Below are 16,228 nucleotides of genomic sequence, written 5' to 3'. Positions count from 1 at the left end.
ATGACTCACTGCCCTCAGCCAAGGACGCTACTCAAGGATATATTATCCCCACCAGAATCCTCCCCCCGTCATGTCTTCTGTAGGATATTATTTTATGTCCAAAGTGTATCTGGTTGTCTATTATTTCCCATGCTTCTATCTGAAATACAGTTGCCCATTGTCCTCGACAACATACTCCTGTTTTCAATTCAGAGCATTCCCTTTTATGTGCTAGAGATGTCTCTTGTTTAATTGGATCACTTTATTTTCTTTTCACAGATCATTTCAGTTTTTTTATGATATTCCCTTTACTTTTTGTAATATAGCTTTGCAGCAGAAATGTTATTGTTCAGGTTGAGACACATTTTCTATTCTAAGTCTATTCTCAGCCACTTGAAACAGTTCCAAAATATTTCTTTTAAAGTGAAGGCTTTTTTTTTTTTTAATGCTTGGTCTTCAATTCAGAGAGGTATTTGAAGTTACATAAACCTCCTACACCCAATACTAAAGAAAAACAGTTTTCCTATCAACTAAGTAATTGAATGCTCTTTTCACAATCTGATAATTCTGTAGTTTTGTTTTAAAACTTCAAATATGAAATATGTATCACATCTGTTAGGGGGAAAGTGACTAGGCTGTACAGTTCAGAATATTTTTTTTAAAAAAAGAATAACCAAGGTTCTTCACATATTTACAACTCATACACAGGAATAAAATTAATGGAGGGCATCTCTGCATAGCACAAATTTCATTAGATTATCAGAATTAGGATTATGCTGAAGACTCCAAACTAAATGTTTGAAAAAATTCAAGCAATCAGCCATCTAACTGTGAACCTGCTGGGCTGCAAATGGACATGGCTGAGGCAATTACCAGGATCTGCACAGACTTCAGGCAGGGCTTCCTGCCCAGTCGAAAAAACAAGGTCCAGAGTGTGGCCTGCCATGTGTGTTGGGCCAGTGACATGTTGGGAAAGCTCCATGGTTGTCATGGCGGCCATGAAGTCCTGAGCCACCCCAGAGTCAGCTGCCTCAGAATGGATGTTGAAGTCTCCCAGAACCAGAAGACTGGGAGTCCTCAACACCACCTCTGAGACTAGCTTTGTCAGCTGAGGCAGGGAGACTGCTGGGCAGCGAGGTGCTAGTAGTACAGGGCAGCAGGGATCCTGCTACAAGTGTATGTCCTCAAACGTACAGAGTCCAGTGGAGAGAGGCATAGTGATGAGATGGATGATGGGGTGGGCAAAACTAGCAGACATATCTCTGCTCTCCCTCACAGCGGCATAGTGCCTGAAATGGGCCAGTATTTCATGAAGAACCAGGTTTTAGGGTCTAGTTTCTTTCATTTAGGACTCCCACATACATTTGTGTTTAAGGCCGCACTAGTGGATCACAATTGCTTAATTGGTGCCATTTGGGGACTTTCTGTCTGATTATGAGCTGCTATAATCTTATTATATCTGAATGCACTGTAAAACTGTCTTATGGGTCATTTCAAAAGATTAAGTGACAGCCAAGGAGGTCGCTCTTTGTGTTTGTCTTATCAAAAGTTTAAGCAAACACAAACTATAAATCCTGGGTCAATAGGCTCACTCTAATCCACCAAGGTGCTACTGGAAGGATTTTTTTTTATTTTGTTTCAACTACGGCAGACCAACACGGCTAGCAACCTGTAACTAGATCTAATCCTCTTTATCTTGTATTTCCACCTTTTCCCATTTCTTAAATAGCTCTCGCATACACTGATATCGTAAGATGAATGCAAAGCACTCTTTGTGAAATGCCTTTTGTGTGATGCACTAGAGAAGTTTAGTTAGATTTCAATGTATTTCTTTTATATTTATTATTAGCAATATTCATCATTCAGACCATGTGCCTTATTCCTGCTCACATGTGAAACGTTTGTAGATGATTGCTCAGATCAGGCTGTTCTATAATTGGGATCCTGTCGTTGGTCTCTGTCACTCCCAGTCAGTCCAGAGCCTCAGCTGATTGCATTAATGTTTCATTTTCTGTGACTCAGTGATGCACCTCTTTGTTCAAAGCAAAAGCTCACTACTTTTGTCCTCAATTATGTTAATTTTTAGATTCATCTTGATTTGCCTTATCTGTTTTCAGATGCAGTCAGTTGAAAATGATACACTGTCAGTGGGAGAGTAGAAAATGCCCCTTTATGCCCTGGAAAGATTCTCTGAGAATTTGAGCATTTTTATAATAATACGAAGTGTTCAACCCCAGCATTTCTGTTCACTTCCTCTGACTGACATCTTTCACATGAAGAGAAGGAGCACATGCCCACAGGTAGTTTTTTTTTGTTAATGGCATTCTCTTTGATATTGCAATTTAACCCACTGAAAATTTCTCTCACCTGGCCATATGGCTTAGCTATCCTTCCTTCCCACCATGTTGTCTCTAGTGCTTCAAAAGCCTTAAGATCCTTGAAGACCTCACCGGGAAGAGGAAGTGCTTGCTTCTCTAGATAGCTTCAGGTGCTATGCATCTTTAGACAGTACCTGAAGTCAGCAAGGGGACAACCTTTCTGAGAAGACTCTGCAACCCCAGCCAGTGATCTCTAATTTAAGAGCTGGGTGCTATCAGCAAAACAAGATTAGAAAGCTTATAAAAAATTGAAAGACGGATCACACTACAAAAATATGGCAGGGCATCGGACTTCAGCTTTAGCTGCATTTCTGGTCCCAATTCCATGCCTTCATCCTGAAATGTATTTTCCCTCTGCCATTAATTAATTCTTGGTTGTAGCTTTCTTTAAATACAAAGAGCAAAAAAACAAACAAAAAAACCAGCCAGCTACAGCCTCTGGCTGTGGAACTAGTTCTTTGTCACACTGTTCCTGACAGTGTGTGCAAAGGCTGCACACACACACACACACACACACACACACACACAGCCTCCGCCTCCAAAGGAAGTTCACTGTATCCTGCATTATGCCTGGATCACCCTCTTTCCTGTAGCCAACTATTTCTAACTGCCCAGTATTTCTTTTTGCAGTGCTTCCAGTAAGCAAATGTATCAGTAATATATTATGGGTAAGAGATACAGAATTACTTATGTTACTATTACATCTTTGAACCTAGGAACTTAAATAGCCATATGCACTATACATATGTGGATGGGCTTAAAGGATTCTCACTATTTTTTATACATCAGATTTCACCAGTCTGGTTTCCAGATTATTTGGACTAAACTCCAATCAGATCCAGACAGCTTGGGACAGGTTTGAAGCTTTATTTTCAACTTCTACAGATTCCATTCCATTCTGTCTACATCTTACCCATACTGGTGGAAAAACACTGCTAGGAATAGCTACAAATCTTGGTGCAGTTGACAGGTATAGGTAAAATTATCAGTTTTTTACTTATTTTAAATCCAAATAGAGAAACAGACATGCATTCAGCATCTAAACTGTGTTTTGCCATTTCTCAGAAGGAGAATAATTAATATGACCTACACTCTTAATAATGGAAATGTGGTTTCAGACTGCTATACGTTGTCAGATCTGACATCTGAATTTTACATCTGCCACTGGATTAGTTGGTTGCAGTACAGCACGGCACATATACTGGAGATAATAATAATGTCATTTGGCAGTGGTATGGCATGTTAATTGCATTGCACTATGGTGAAGTGAGGGCGACATTAAGGCTTATCAACACTCGCCCATGTTGAAGGCTCTAGCGTTTTCTTACAGATCACTGCAAACCATGTTAGACATTACCAGAAAAGAGTATTTCAGTTATCCTAGAGAAGCATGTCATATTTTAGCAATGAAACAACTTGCTTAGAAAGAGAAGCATAATGTGTCAACAAGATGGAATTCCACTTTCTACAGGCTAGAGTGCCCACTCAGTAGAAGAAAGCTATACATGATTACTGCCTAGAGCCTGTGGCATAATGCAAGCAACTCAGCATTTAGCAATAATGGAAAATGTCTGTCTCATTTTCATTCCCCTTGAAAAAAAAAGTCGCAACATGATGTCCTGAAACAATTCTGCTGTGAGCCAGCTCTTTAATCTCAGCAACGTCCTCCAATGTTACCTTGCCCATAATAATATATTTATAGCACAGTTTCTTAAGAGTGCGAGTTGGAACAAAATGAATAAGGGGTAGAGAATCCACAGCGCAAGGAAAGAGAAATCTCTTTTATTTTACTACTTGAGAATTGATATCCTTGTTATTTGCGCTTTAAGACTTACAAATGGACTAAGGAATTCTTGCCTCACGCTTAAACATACTTAAACATTAGCATTACCCCACAGATGATGGTGATGATGGTACTATTACTATGAACAACAACAACAACAACAACGAGCTGGGATGGATGAGCTAACTGTTAGGTGGATTGGTAACTGGGTTACTTTTGAAAATTGCTTTTATTCTCTAGTTATGGTAAGTATTGTAAGCAGATTTGAAGCAAGATTTGAGAAATGGGCCAACAAATGAATTGAACAGTCTCATTATTGAGATGGATCCATCCATTTCCAGGCAATGTCAATTTTGCATGTGTTCATTCACAAGTCAAATCCATTCTAACGTTAACCTGCACTTAAATACGTATTTCTACTACAAAGTATGTACAAAACCAATTTTTATCCCAACATATACATGCATTTTATCCTAAAACGTGCATTCTTAATGAATTTGGGTAATTTTCTGATTCAAGAAATATATCACAAGTTCAGAGAAGCATGAAATCTAAAGGATAATTATGTATTCATCAGCACATTTGTCCAGGAGACATGGATCAGATCAGTTTGCATTTGGAATTCACAAAAATAGAATCACTGTGCATAGAAATATACCTAGCTATTGTGTTGGATGCTGACTGCATACAATCCAGAGATGCAATTTTCTCTTATTGCATTGCAGCAGCAGCACCTGCCAGCATCAAGAACACTCCACAGGTCTCCAAGAATCTTATTCAATCTCTTGTTTTACACTTTCATTCCATAGCAACCAATTAAAATTAGTACTGTGAATACTGATAGGGGCGTGAGCTACACATGTACCTGATAAAATAGCATTTGTAATAGGCAGACCATGTATTCTTCCTTGATACTCAGGCCTAACCTTATCAGGAATGGAACTTCTTCCCCTTTGAACAGTAAACATCCTTTTGATATATAGCAAGCAATATGCTAGTCTAGTACAAAACAAGACAAAGGTGCTTTATTTATTGAGCTCTCATGAGCCTTGATTACTCCAGCTTTTTCAGCAGTCAGGCTAGGTGGCACAGAGTGTAACAGCTTCCATATTTTCTTGCTGGTTTCCCATGTTAAAGACGTCAGTGCTTTACATCTCAGCTATGAAAGCGAGAAAGATTGGTCTGATGAATAGCAATGAAGGCAGAAGAACAATGCGTAATGGTAATCCCTTGGGAAATCAAATTATTGTTTTTATGAGTGAAAATAAAAAGGATTAGCCAACAGCAAAGCCAGGAAATCACTCTCAGGTATGCGGCATGCAAAATATATATTTTCAAAACTAAATCTGAGTCCAAATGAACCTTATAGAGGATACACATTGTCTAATATCATTTTCCTAAATATATATTCAGCAGCTCCACAAGGGTAATGGGTAACACAATGGGGGGGGGGTGTCACTTAAATAGGGCTATCATACATCCCTTACAACAAAGAACATTATATTAGGAATATGTTTGTTATCCCTGAACACAACACCTGTGTCTAATGGCTCAGTTTGAACTCTAAGGTAAACTGTGGCTTAGCACAAAAGCAGAGAGATTGTGGCTGCTTCGCTTCTCCTAGAGTTCTGCTGCAGAGAGCAAAGCCATGGTTTGTCTCCTTCAGCTTTACCTTGTTCCCAAGCAGGGAATATGAGATGAGTATGTTTGGAATTTCCCACCATTTAAAAGTGACATGCCACACACACAAATGTTTGCTTATGATAAAAACCTTGACATGCTCGTTTTCCATGAACAGAGACTCTGATGCAACCCCACCCATCCTGAAGTGTCTGGATCACCTTCCCCCTCTAAATGCTTGGGTTAGGTTTAAGATGTTGGTGACTCCTGAGACCCAGAGCCAAAAGCAGCTATCTAAAGGGTCTGCTGCATAGCCCCATTGTTCTTACTTGATGAATGGAGGGTGCTGCTGTCTGACAGAGCTATTGCTAATGAAACAAGGGAAGAGGCAGAGGCAATCTCTCTGTTTGGTTTGGACAACATTTATTTAAAACGAGCTTTCATTTGGCACTGTCATGTTATCTGCATTATTCTCCATCGATCTGCTCAAAACACACGGCATCGTTTTACTTACTTGACTCTTTCGCACCCTGCCCCTCCCCAGACCTGTTTAAATAGAGTGCTGCTTATAACAAATCCTTTGGCTCCAGAACCTTTACCGTTTTGCTGACTGCTGGGAGTTTTAAAGAGAGTCAAAGCTCTTGGCTTGTCATTTGCACAGCCCCACTCTTCACTGTAACTACTTAGATCAGCAACTTCACAAACCAATTAAAGCAAAGCATTCTGGGACAGACATACTCTACATGACAAAGTGGTCATTTCTGCGCTGCAGCAGTGAATTATTATTATTATTTATTGGGATCTGCTCATTCTGCCACGAAGAGCAGCTCAGAGTCACCAGTGAGACAGAGAAATTCAGATATCCCCCTCCACCCCTCCTCTACTTCACAACCTTAAACTGATAGTCATAGAACTATTGGGAATTTTTCTTACCCCACAGCCCATTCCACTGCTTGGCTCACAAACTATCTTTCTGACTTCTGGTTCAGGAAGCAGACCGGCTCCACATCCTGGGGTAGGACATAGGACGCCACCCATCTGCAGAACACACTCTTCTGCACCATAGCACTGGTAACGGTTGTACTGCAAAGGAGAAAAAAAAATAATGTGCTGCTTTATCAGCATTTAAACATTTCGAACATACCTTCCACTAATTTATCCAGGTAACCAGGGGTTGAAAAACCACCTTGCTGCATATGAATGGTAAAGAGTTTCTGAGCCCATCACAAGTAGGATTTGGAGTTCAGAGATATCCCTTTTTGCCTCTTTCCTGCTAGCTGTGCAGTTTCTGTTTCTGCAGCAGTCCAGAAGCTTTTGCTTCTTTCTTAGATGAACCATTGCTTGCTGCAGGCTCTGTTCGCACATGAGAAGTCAAACCATGGCTTACTGCAAACACACAAAAGCGCAGGCTCCCACAGTTCCCTGATGCTGTGTTCCTTCTCAGTTCTTTTAGCTCAGCGGCACTGCATGGAAACCAAGCCAAAGTGTGTTGTCTGAGCATAGGATCATTGTGAAGCTCTTTCCTCTGTTACTAATACCTGTAATCAAGGTTTAGCTTACTGCGCTGTGCAAACTGGGACACGTAGTCCAAACCTGGAAAAACTGTGGTTAATCTTAACTATGGTTAGCTGAAACTACCCAGCTCTGACTCATAGTTTATGAAGCTGGTTTATTTCAACTAACCACAGCTTTGGGTTCAGATGACATGCTAAACTACAGTTAATCTAAAGTGAAAGTAGAAGCTTCTGATTTCCTCTTTATGGCCACAGCGAAGCAGAAGAGGGAGCTCATAGTTTAGAATTATGTCAGAACACAGCCATGCTATTCCTCTTGAACAGAAAGGCTGATAATCACAGCTACCCCAGCTCTGCAATGCCTCCCATGCTTTGACAGAGCAGAAAGGGTATGGTTAAAGGTGGGGAGATAGTGTAAGTCTATCTCAAACACATCTGAAAGTCTGCGCCACACATGCTGCAGCTAAAGAGCTGCCAAAATTTCTGTTATCATTCTGCACCTGAAGTAAAAAGCTTCCAGTGTGATATAAAGGGCATTTCTGTTTTGTTTTTTTAATTTTCATGTACAAACAATACTTTAAAAAATAATCAATTCTACTTTTGTAAGTTATAAGCAAGAAAATTGATTTACTGGGTTTGATTTGGAGGGAAAGTTGTATTTTGTCAGGGAATTTGACGTTTTCTACTGGCTCAGTATAGAAATCATGCCAAATCATTAAACTATTATTGCACTGTCAAGATTTTTTTTAAAAAAATTGTGCTACCCAAGGCAACTAAACAGGTGCATCTGAAAAGAGAAGATCCTGCTAAATGCATTCACAGGTTTTACTCTCAAGTGACCAAGCTGTCTCCTGCCTTTGAATCTGAAGTATGTTTTTAAGGTACAGTGGTACCTCGGGTTACAGATGCTTCAGGTTACAGACTCTGCTAACCTAGAAATAGTACCTCGGGTTAAGAACTTTGCTTCAGGATGAGAACAGAAATCGTGCTCCGGCCGCGCGGCAGCAGCAGGAGGCCCCATTAGCTAAAGTGGTACCTCAGGTTAAGAACAGTTTCAGGTTAAGAACGGACCTCCGGAACAAATTAAGTTCTTAACCCGAGGTACCACTGTACCTCTTTTTCATTTTGGTCCCTTTTAATTCCTCCCCGCCCCCGCCCAAATATTATGTAGTCTTGTCTGACCCAGCGTATCACTGTAAGAAACAGCTGTACTGTTGTGAAATAAGCTACTTTCAAACGGGTTGAATAATTCACGCTTTCAATCATACCTCCTTGCCTTAAAGGGGCATTAAATAATAATTTTTGAGACTGAATGTTCAAAAACAGTCCCATGTAAGCATGCACAGCATGGCAGTTGTTTTTTGTTTGTTTATCATCATCATCATTCCCCCTTTTCCTCCGGTGGGATTCAAGGTGGCTTACAAATAAAAATAAGAACTGCTGAAAACAGAGACAGGAAATTATTTACAATTGGCACATAACAGTAACAGTGGTACAGCTTTGTTAGCAACATAATTATACATAGACACATACATCCTAATCTAGTATCTCTTAGGTTGTTCTCCAAAAGAGGCGGGCAGGTCAGCCCCTATCTGCTTGGGTTCCGACAGCCTAATAATAATAATAATAATAATAATAATAATGTATTTATACCCCTCCCATCTGCCTGGGTTTCCCTAGCCACTCTGGGAGGCTCCCAACCGAATATTAAAAACACAATACAGCATTAAACATTTAAAACACCCCTAAATAGGGCTGCCTTCAGATGTCTTTTAAAAGTAAGATAATTGCTTATTGCCTTGACATCTGATGGGAGGGCATTCCACAGGGCAGGCGCCACTACCAAGAAGGTCCTCTGCCTGGTTCCCTGTACCCTCACTTCTTGGAGTGAGGGAACAGTCAGAAGGCCCTCAGAGCTGGACCTCCGTGTCTGTGCTGAACGATGGGGGTGGAGATGCTCCTTGAAAGGGAGGATGGCATTTTGGAATTCCCACATTATAAAAATAAATAAATTATGCAACTGGGAAAAAAAATCAGGAGGACGATTCCACCCCATCTCATTATTTGTTGTGCTTATCTTGTACTTGCAGGAGTTGCGTTTTTGTTTTAATGCAAGGGGGCTTGTAAAATTGTGGCACACCCACCCACCTGTAGTTGAAAATAGTACATTCCATTCACCACCTCTACATACAACCACATTATTTCCAACTTATTATGCTGCATGTGCAGATCAGGATTTAAATAAAGCAGGGAGGTGTAGACTGAACTGACCATAATTCCCAAATTGGAAAGAAGGGGAGAAACTGGAAAATATCTCTAGATCCTACTCCCTATACATTCAAGTAACCAGAAGCAAGATATTTACAAAACGGAAGCAACACAGTCATATCTGTTGTAGCACTTTCACTTTCCCTACACTTCTCTGAGTTAACCCATTTACAAACCAATAGGGTAGAAAAGCTCAAAATCCAAAATACCATAAAGCTCACACACCTGCAAGGATTCCTGAAAGGTCTTCATTTATAAGCTTGAACTTTCAAAAACCCTCTCTTAAAGAGTGAAAGATATATTTGAGAAATTGTTTGCTGCATATTTTGTTGGTCCAGATGAATCACTGGCAGTGCAATATCTGAAGTATGCCCCACACAGATCAAATGGATTTACCACCATGAAAGTGTGTGTTGAATTGAAGCCTCAATTTTGAAAACTACTCTTTTGTAAAATAAGTTAAGTGGGACAGGCTTTTACTCACTGTAAACATAACTGGAGCAAATTGGAATATTTTAGTAAAAAGATAATTTCGCTAAAAAGGGTCATGGGAACATTTCCTACATTTTTTATTTATTCAACTCACTAAGAATATTTAAATCATATCTGCACAAAGCTTTGAGAATATATTCTGCCTTTATTGTTCACAAAAAGGAGATCCAAAGTCATTAAGTCCACTCAAAGGAACCAGATAAAGGAAGGAAAAAGAATGGAAAAGGAGTCTGGATATCAGTAACAGCACATCTTACAAAGAACGGCATATCTCAAAGGCAAGAAAAACACATTTATTGCTCTTCTCCAAAAACATGGTGTCACTGTCCCAAATTATTTCAAGATGTAATCTGGATGATAATAAGGACCCCCATGCCCATAATGAAAGAAAACTCTCAGATATAGTTCAGGAGTAGTGAACCTTTTTTGAGCCAAGAGCTACAGTACATTACCCCTCTGGAAAGCTGCTGTGAGTCACCTAGTAGTGGATGGGGCCAGTCTCCCACCACAGAAACACACAATCTCTCCCTCCCTCTTTCCTTCCCACCCTCTCTCTAACACACACAAACACACACTCACTCCTGAAAATTGAAGCACATCTTTAATTCCTCATAATACCACACAACTTCACTTTCCATTTTCTCCATAGACTTTAAGAAAAAAGTTGGGCTCTCCAACATCCCTTATTTGTTCTGACTGTACAAAAGGCAAACGTAGCTCAGTAATCCTAGCAGAATTAACACAAATAAGGTCAATTCACAGTTGAACTTTGAGTCCTGCCTTACAGCTATTTAAGGCCTCAAACTTCAAAATGCAATTGCATGCTGAAGCTTGCAAGCATGCAATTGCCAAACAAATGACTACTTTTTGCATATTTGCAAAAACACACATCTACCTCTGGGCTGAGACCTTTCCCCCACATGCTTTATTCTTCTTTTATCAGGTATTCCCGCAGAGGAAAGAGGTACAACTATGCACAACATCAAAGTCCCTTCTCCTAACAACTGCTCCCCACTGAACAGCTGGTGGTTGGAAGGAAGCCCAGGGGCCAGATGAAATAGCATATACTGTACTCTGATACTAATAATGTTCAGTGACCAAATACCTCATCCAAGAAATCATTATCATCGTGTGGGATAGTTTCTGCCTCACCTTTTGCATGCATGCAAGGGTTCAGCTGAGCAAGCACCTTCAGCAAGTCCCTTGGTTATGAACTCATTCACTTGGGAAGAACCTAGAAGCACCTTGCAAGCTTTGTTCTCTCCCAGGTTAGTCCACTTTCTTTCTTTTGGAAGAATGTAGATTCAAGAGCAGGGGCTACCACTAGCTTCCTGCTCCCAAAATACCACCTTGTAAATCTTCCCAACTAGGAGATACACACAACCTGTTTTCCTTCATGTTTGGTTCCTGACATAGGAACTTCCTGACAAAGGACACACAGCTTTTGTGTGTCAGGCAGGGCAGTTAAGGATGGCTGTTACTTTCCTCCCCTGGGGTTTGCTCTTAATTGGAGAGTACCTGTTCATGGGGCTTTTTTCCTTGAAAACTATTTTTGGAACCTCCATTTGAATCTTTCTGCCGACTGGATGGACACGTGTTTAAAGCCCCATTTTTGTGACCCCTGATGTATTGGGTGTAAAATATTTTACTTCTTTATAAAGCAAAGAGTATGTGATTTAGTTTTGGCTAAGTCTTTTGTGGGGAACACATGTTAAAAGGTGGATGTGAGTGGATACAATTTAGGCCTCTCTGTCCAAGTTTATAAACCCCTTGAGGCAACCAGATGTTGTGCAGCCATTCTGCAAAAGGAAGACAAAGGGATCAGTTAGATTTCCTAACATCTCTCCCCAAATCTCTCTCTCAATGCATAGATGCTATTCTTAATCATAAATTTAAGGTGGGCGTGCATTCTGCAAGCCCAAGCCTGAAAAAAGCAGTTCAGTTCCTTCCAAATGTAGACTGATTTTATAAAAGCATTCAAAGGGTATAGAATCTGCCCACTGTAGCTCTCAATTTTTAAAAAGGAAAATGCATGTGTGTATCTCACTTAATCAGCCTTTGCTGTGACTTGGCCTGAAAGCTGACCTATAGTGAGGGCAGTAACCAGACTTTCAAAAACGGCAGAAATACAATCCTAATCCAAGCATAAGGAGATCACACCAAGCAAGAATATGTCTTCAGTTTAAGCAGACCTCATTCTCCTGTTTGTCTGCCTGCCATTTTACACTGCCTGTTTACTGCAGCAGCCCAGAGTTGAAAAACTGTGGCAGATAGCAGATGTACCAATTAATAACCTGTCAAGGCTGATGGATAGAATGAAAAAAAGCCTCTTACAGACAAACATATATACTGTGTGTGTGTGTGTGTGTGTGTGTGTGTGTGTGTGTGTGTTTGCGTGTGCCCCATTCCAATTTCAGGGCGCGGAGAGGGTCATGAGACACATGGTGCTTCCCCAGAGAGAGACGAAGCTGTCTCATTAGCGTCTATCTTTCATGACACCATGACGCTGCCTTTCAGATGTTAACTCACCTGCTCCTCGCCCAGAATTCTGAAGTGATGCAGCTCTTTAATCAAGGAATCTGGACAGCCAGCTGCAGTAAAAGAACACAGAGAAATACAGCTTAGAACTTATTTTCATGGGCTCTGGGAATGTGATATACTGCAAGGAGACACAGAGATGTAGCATCAGAGATGGATACCCAGCTTAAGTAGCATCGTAAAATGTTATTGAAAACTGGAGTAGATATACAGTATTAGCCGACAATCCTGCTATACAATATTTCAGAACTTGCTAGGAATGCTTTGAAGGATTGTAGTCTTCATCTTTATAGTCTGGCCTTCTCTCCGTTGTATGATGAGAAAGCAAGAGATTAGCAAGGGAAAACTTTCTGTAGGGTATTATCTTTTTTAACAACAACAACAACAACCAGCAACACGGCTTATGAATGAGAGGGACTCAGGTATAAACATTATGGGAGCTTTGAGATGGTTAAGCTTGTTACTACCAACGAGGGTTTATCTTTAATAAGAAAATTCATTTGTCTTTTTTTTATTCACATCTGCTAGAGTCGGGTGAATGGGGATGGCATTTGGCAACCCCTGGAAACACCCTTTTTCATCTCATGGGGCTACTGCTTGTGGAAAGACCACGTGCATTCGTAGGGCCAGTGCCACACTTGGAGGCCCTTGGCATGGTCCCAACCCATCCAGGGCCCGCCTTGTGGTGGCTGCGGTATGGCGTGGCATGCATTCTCTGCTCCTGCTGCTGCTTTGGCAATGGTGGTGTCACTTGCTGCCCTCCATAGCGTCACCAAGCACATGTCAGCACTTAACAGGCAGCAGCACTGTTAAATGGGGGCTAAGCTTGACTCCCATCTATGGTGGCCACACCCCATCTCACTACCCAAAATGCAATGCCCAGGGCACTACATTTTGACTGACTAATAATGGTAGGGGGCCGCCATGGATGAGTGCTGAGCTTGGCTCCCCTTAAAAAGTGCCCCACCACTGAAAAGCATCTGGGGGCCTGAAGGGCAGGGCAGGGAATGGTGTCATCAGTGCCATGGGCACCCATAACCAGTGTCCAACAATATATTATCTACACACACACAAACATAATTCATTTCTTTCCCGAAAAAAATCAAGTGACCTATTTATACAGAGTGATAGCTCTCCCGGATTTGGGGGAATGGTTTACTCTCAGATTATAAATTTTGAAGGAAGTGTTAAAGATGTAACCACTCTGGAAAGTTAAAAGAACACATTGTCATGAAATACTCTGCTTTTCCCAGGCAGAGTCCACGTTTCAAGTTCTGTTTTCAAGTGCCCTTACCTCCTGCCCAGTTTTTCCCATGAAAATTTGCTCTTTAAAGCTCAATCTGAGCAAACATTAATCTGCAGAAAACCCAAATTGACCTTTGTTCCAATTCAGCTTTTAAGAGCAAGTTTTCACAGGGAAAGCTTGGGACAAAACAACAAAACATTCAAACATTAAACCACGCATCTTTGCTTGGAAAGAGTAGGGCAAGAGGTTCAATGTTATACCAACTAAAGGTTAAATAAAAACCCTTTTGTTTCATGATGAACCATGAATGCCAAAGCTTAAGAAGGAAAATCTGCAGCCCTAGCACTCACATCCATTTTGCATGGACTGCACTAATGGTTAATTACCAGTCTTTCACATACGGTAAATCTCTCTCTCTCTCTCTCTCTCTCTCTCTCTCTATCTCTATCTCTATCTCTATCTCATAGCCTCAATATAGCAACTCTCTCTTATATTCTCCCTGTAAAGTATAACTTTACAAAAGGAGCCTGAGCTACAAAGGAAAATACTCAAATATACATATTCAATAAAAAGAAAACTTGGTGGAACCAAAGGAAATGAGAAAGGGGAAAGAAGTGGATAAGTGTCTTTAGATAATAGCTAAACAATTGTGTTATCCACACTTACGCTTCCTCCACTCTTTCTAGAGCTTTCTCTAGAAAACAGGCTCTCTAAAGCTCAGTTGCTGCAAACAGCAATCCATGGGTAACCTAAATTGATGTTTGCTCCGATTGAGTGCTAAAGAGTGAGTTTTTGTGGGGAAAGCTCCAGGGCAAAAAGTCAACAATGCTCAGACACAAAGCTTTTAAGCATGGACCTGTGCTTGAAAAGAACAGGGCAAAAGCTAAGTGTGGGTAAGATCTCAGATTAGGTAGATCAAGAGACTAGAAAACATCAGTAAAAAGCTTTATTTTTTCTCCACTGCAGATGATATGATCCCAACAAGATGAATTCTACCTAGATTTTCATTAGTGAAATAACTTATGCAAGGTTTTGTAGACTGTTACAGCATCAAAAAGATAACCAAAACAATTCCTGTAGTTTTACAGGAACTATTAATTCTGTGTTTTGCCCTTGATTTTTTATAACATGTTTTTCAGTGTGGTATGAAGCTATTAGGTGTGTCTAGTAGTGACATGACCAAGGATACTCTATGACCCTGGCTCCAGAATCCAAAAACCAAAAGTCTCTAAAAGTCCCACAACCTTGGCAGAAATCTATGCAGTCATAAGTTCTGTTAAAGCCCTACTGTTTCAGCAATTCTCTGGGATGAGGGAAGGACCGTTAAAAACTCTTTATCTCTCATGTATAGTTACACCCACAGGTACTTACTGCACATATAATGAATGAAAATAGCAGGCTGTGCAGATGACTAACAAATCATAGAGTGAAACCAAATAGACTTTTGTTTTTCTGGATCCTTTATTCCATCTAAATAATATATTTTCCTTTAAGATAAAATATATACTTTCCCATGCATTAATGCCATCATTATATTATCACCATAACAATATAGGAATTTACATATAAATACATCCTTTCATGCTGATCAGGATAAATAAGAAATTCATGGCTGTTTAGTAGCCCCCCGCCTCCCCGACTAGCAAGAAATCCCAGAATTAGTGAAATTGCAGATTCTAAAAACAACCAAACCCAATACTGGTTGATTCTTCTTTTTTAATTTTAAGAGATACCAGCTTTGGGATTTACACAGAAATGAACTCAATTTTTTTAGCAATGAGATGATTTATATAAAGCACAGAAATAATGATTTGCAATGGAAACAAAGCTGGAAATATTGCGTTGACATCACAATACCCTAATAAATACTGATTCAATCCTCCAGTCATTTTCAGATCTCTAAACTGTTGAAACTAATTAGAATACTGATGTAAATGAAAGACCTTTATCGTTCTTGAGTCCGATCCAGTGCAGAAGAATTGTACCTCCATGACACTCTAATTACTCTTGAGGTGTCAGGCAGTGTCAAACAGAGATGCCTAAAGATAGAGACTTCATTGTACGAAAGTTAATTAAATGCTTTGAGGTTTGTAGCAACCGTCTTGCTTCCACCATGTGAAAAACAAGAAGTTGGCTGAAGGGATCAGCTCACACATAGATAGAAACCTTATTGCTGATGGACAGCAGAAAGACAATGATAGTACTATTTTTTATGATATTGCATTGTGTGAACTAAGCCCCAAAGTTATGCCTTTGTCTATAAAATGAGGCCTAGAAATGTTTAAGGGAGTACGTAAATTCAATACAAGGGAAGGAATTCAATGCTGTACTGATTGTTCCATCAGGAAAAGCATTTCTGCTTGCCAGACAGAACAACCCTTCCCTCATGCCCCTGTGTGCTGTTAGGAAG

At 40.2% G+C, this 16,228-nt stretch overlaps 1 protein-coding gene across 3 annotated transcripts in view; it reads right to left on the bottom strand.

Annotated features, from left to right (window-relative positions):
- PRKN (parkin RBR E3 ubiquitin protein ligase) overlaps nt 1-16,228 on the bottom strand; it is a 634,267-nt gene that overhangs the window by 85,465 nt on the left and 532,574 nt on the right. For all 3 annotated transcript variants that reach the window (XM_082215278.1, XM_082215276.1, XM_082215277.1), the window contains 2 exons: nt 12,564-12,625; nt 6,694-6,843 (listed from right to left, as the gene is read on the bottom strand). In XM_082215278.1, coding sequence (XP_082071404.1) covers nt 6,694-6,843; nt 12,564-12,625 — 212 coding nt within the window. The remainder of the gene's footprint in view (nt 1-6,693; nt 6,844-12,563; nt 12,626-16,228) is intronic.

The sequence above is a fragment of the Podarcis vaucheri genome, assembly GCF_965113315.1.
Source record: "Podarcis vaucheri genome assembly, chromosome: 3".
NCBI lineage: Eukaryota > Metazoa > Chordata > Lepidosauria > Squamata > Lacertidae > Podarcis > Podarcis vaucheri.
The sequence above is the reverse complement of the archived record's forward strand: the minus strand, read 5'-3'. Positions and strand labels throughout refer to the sequence as shown.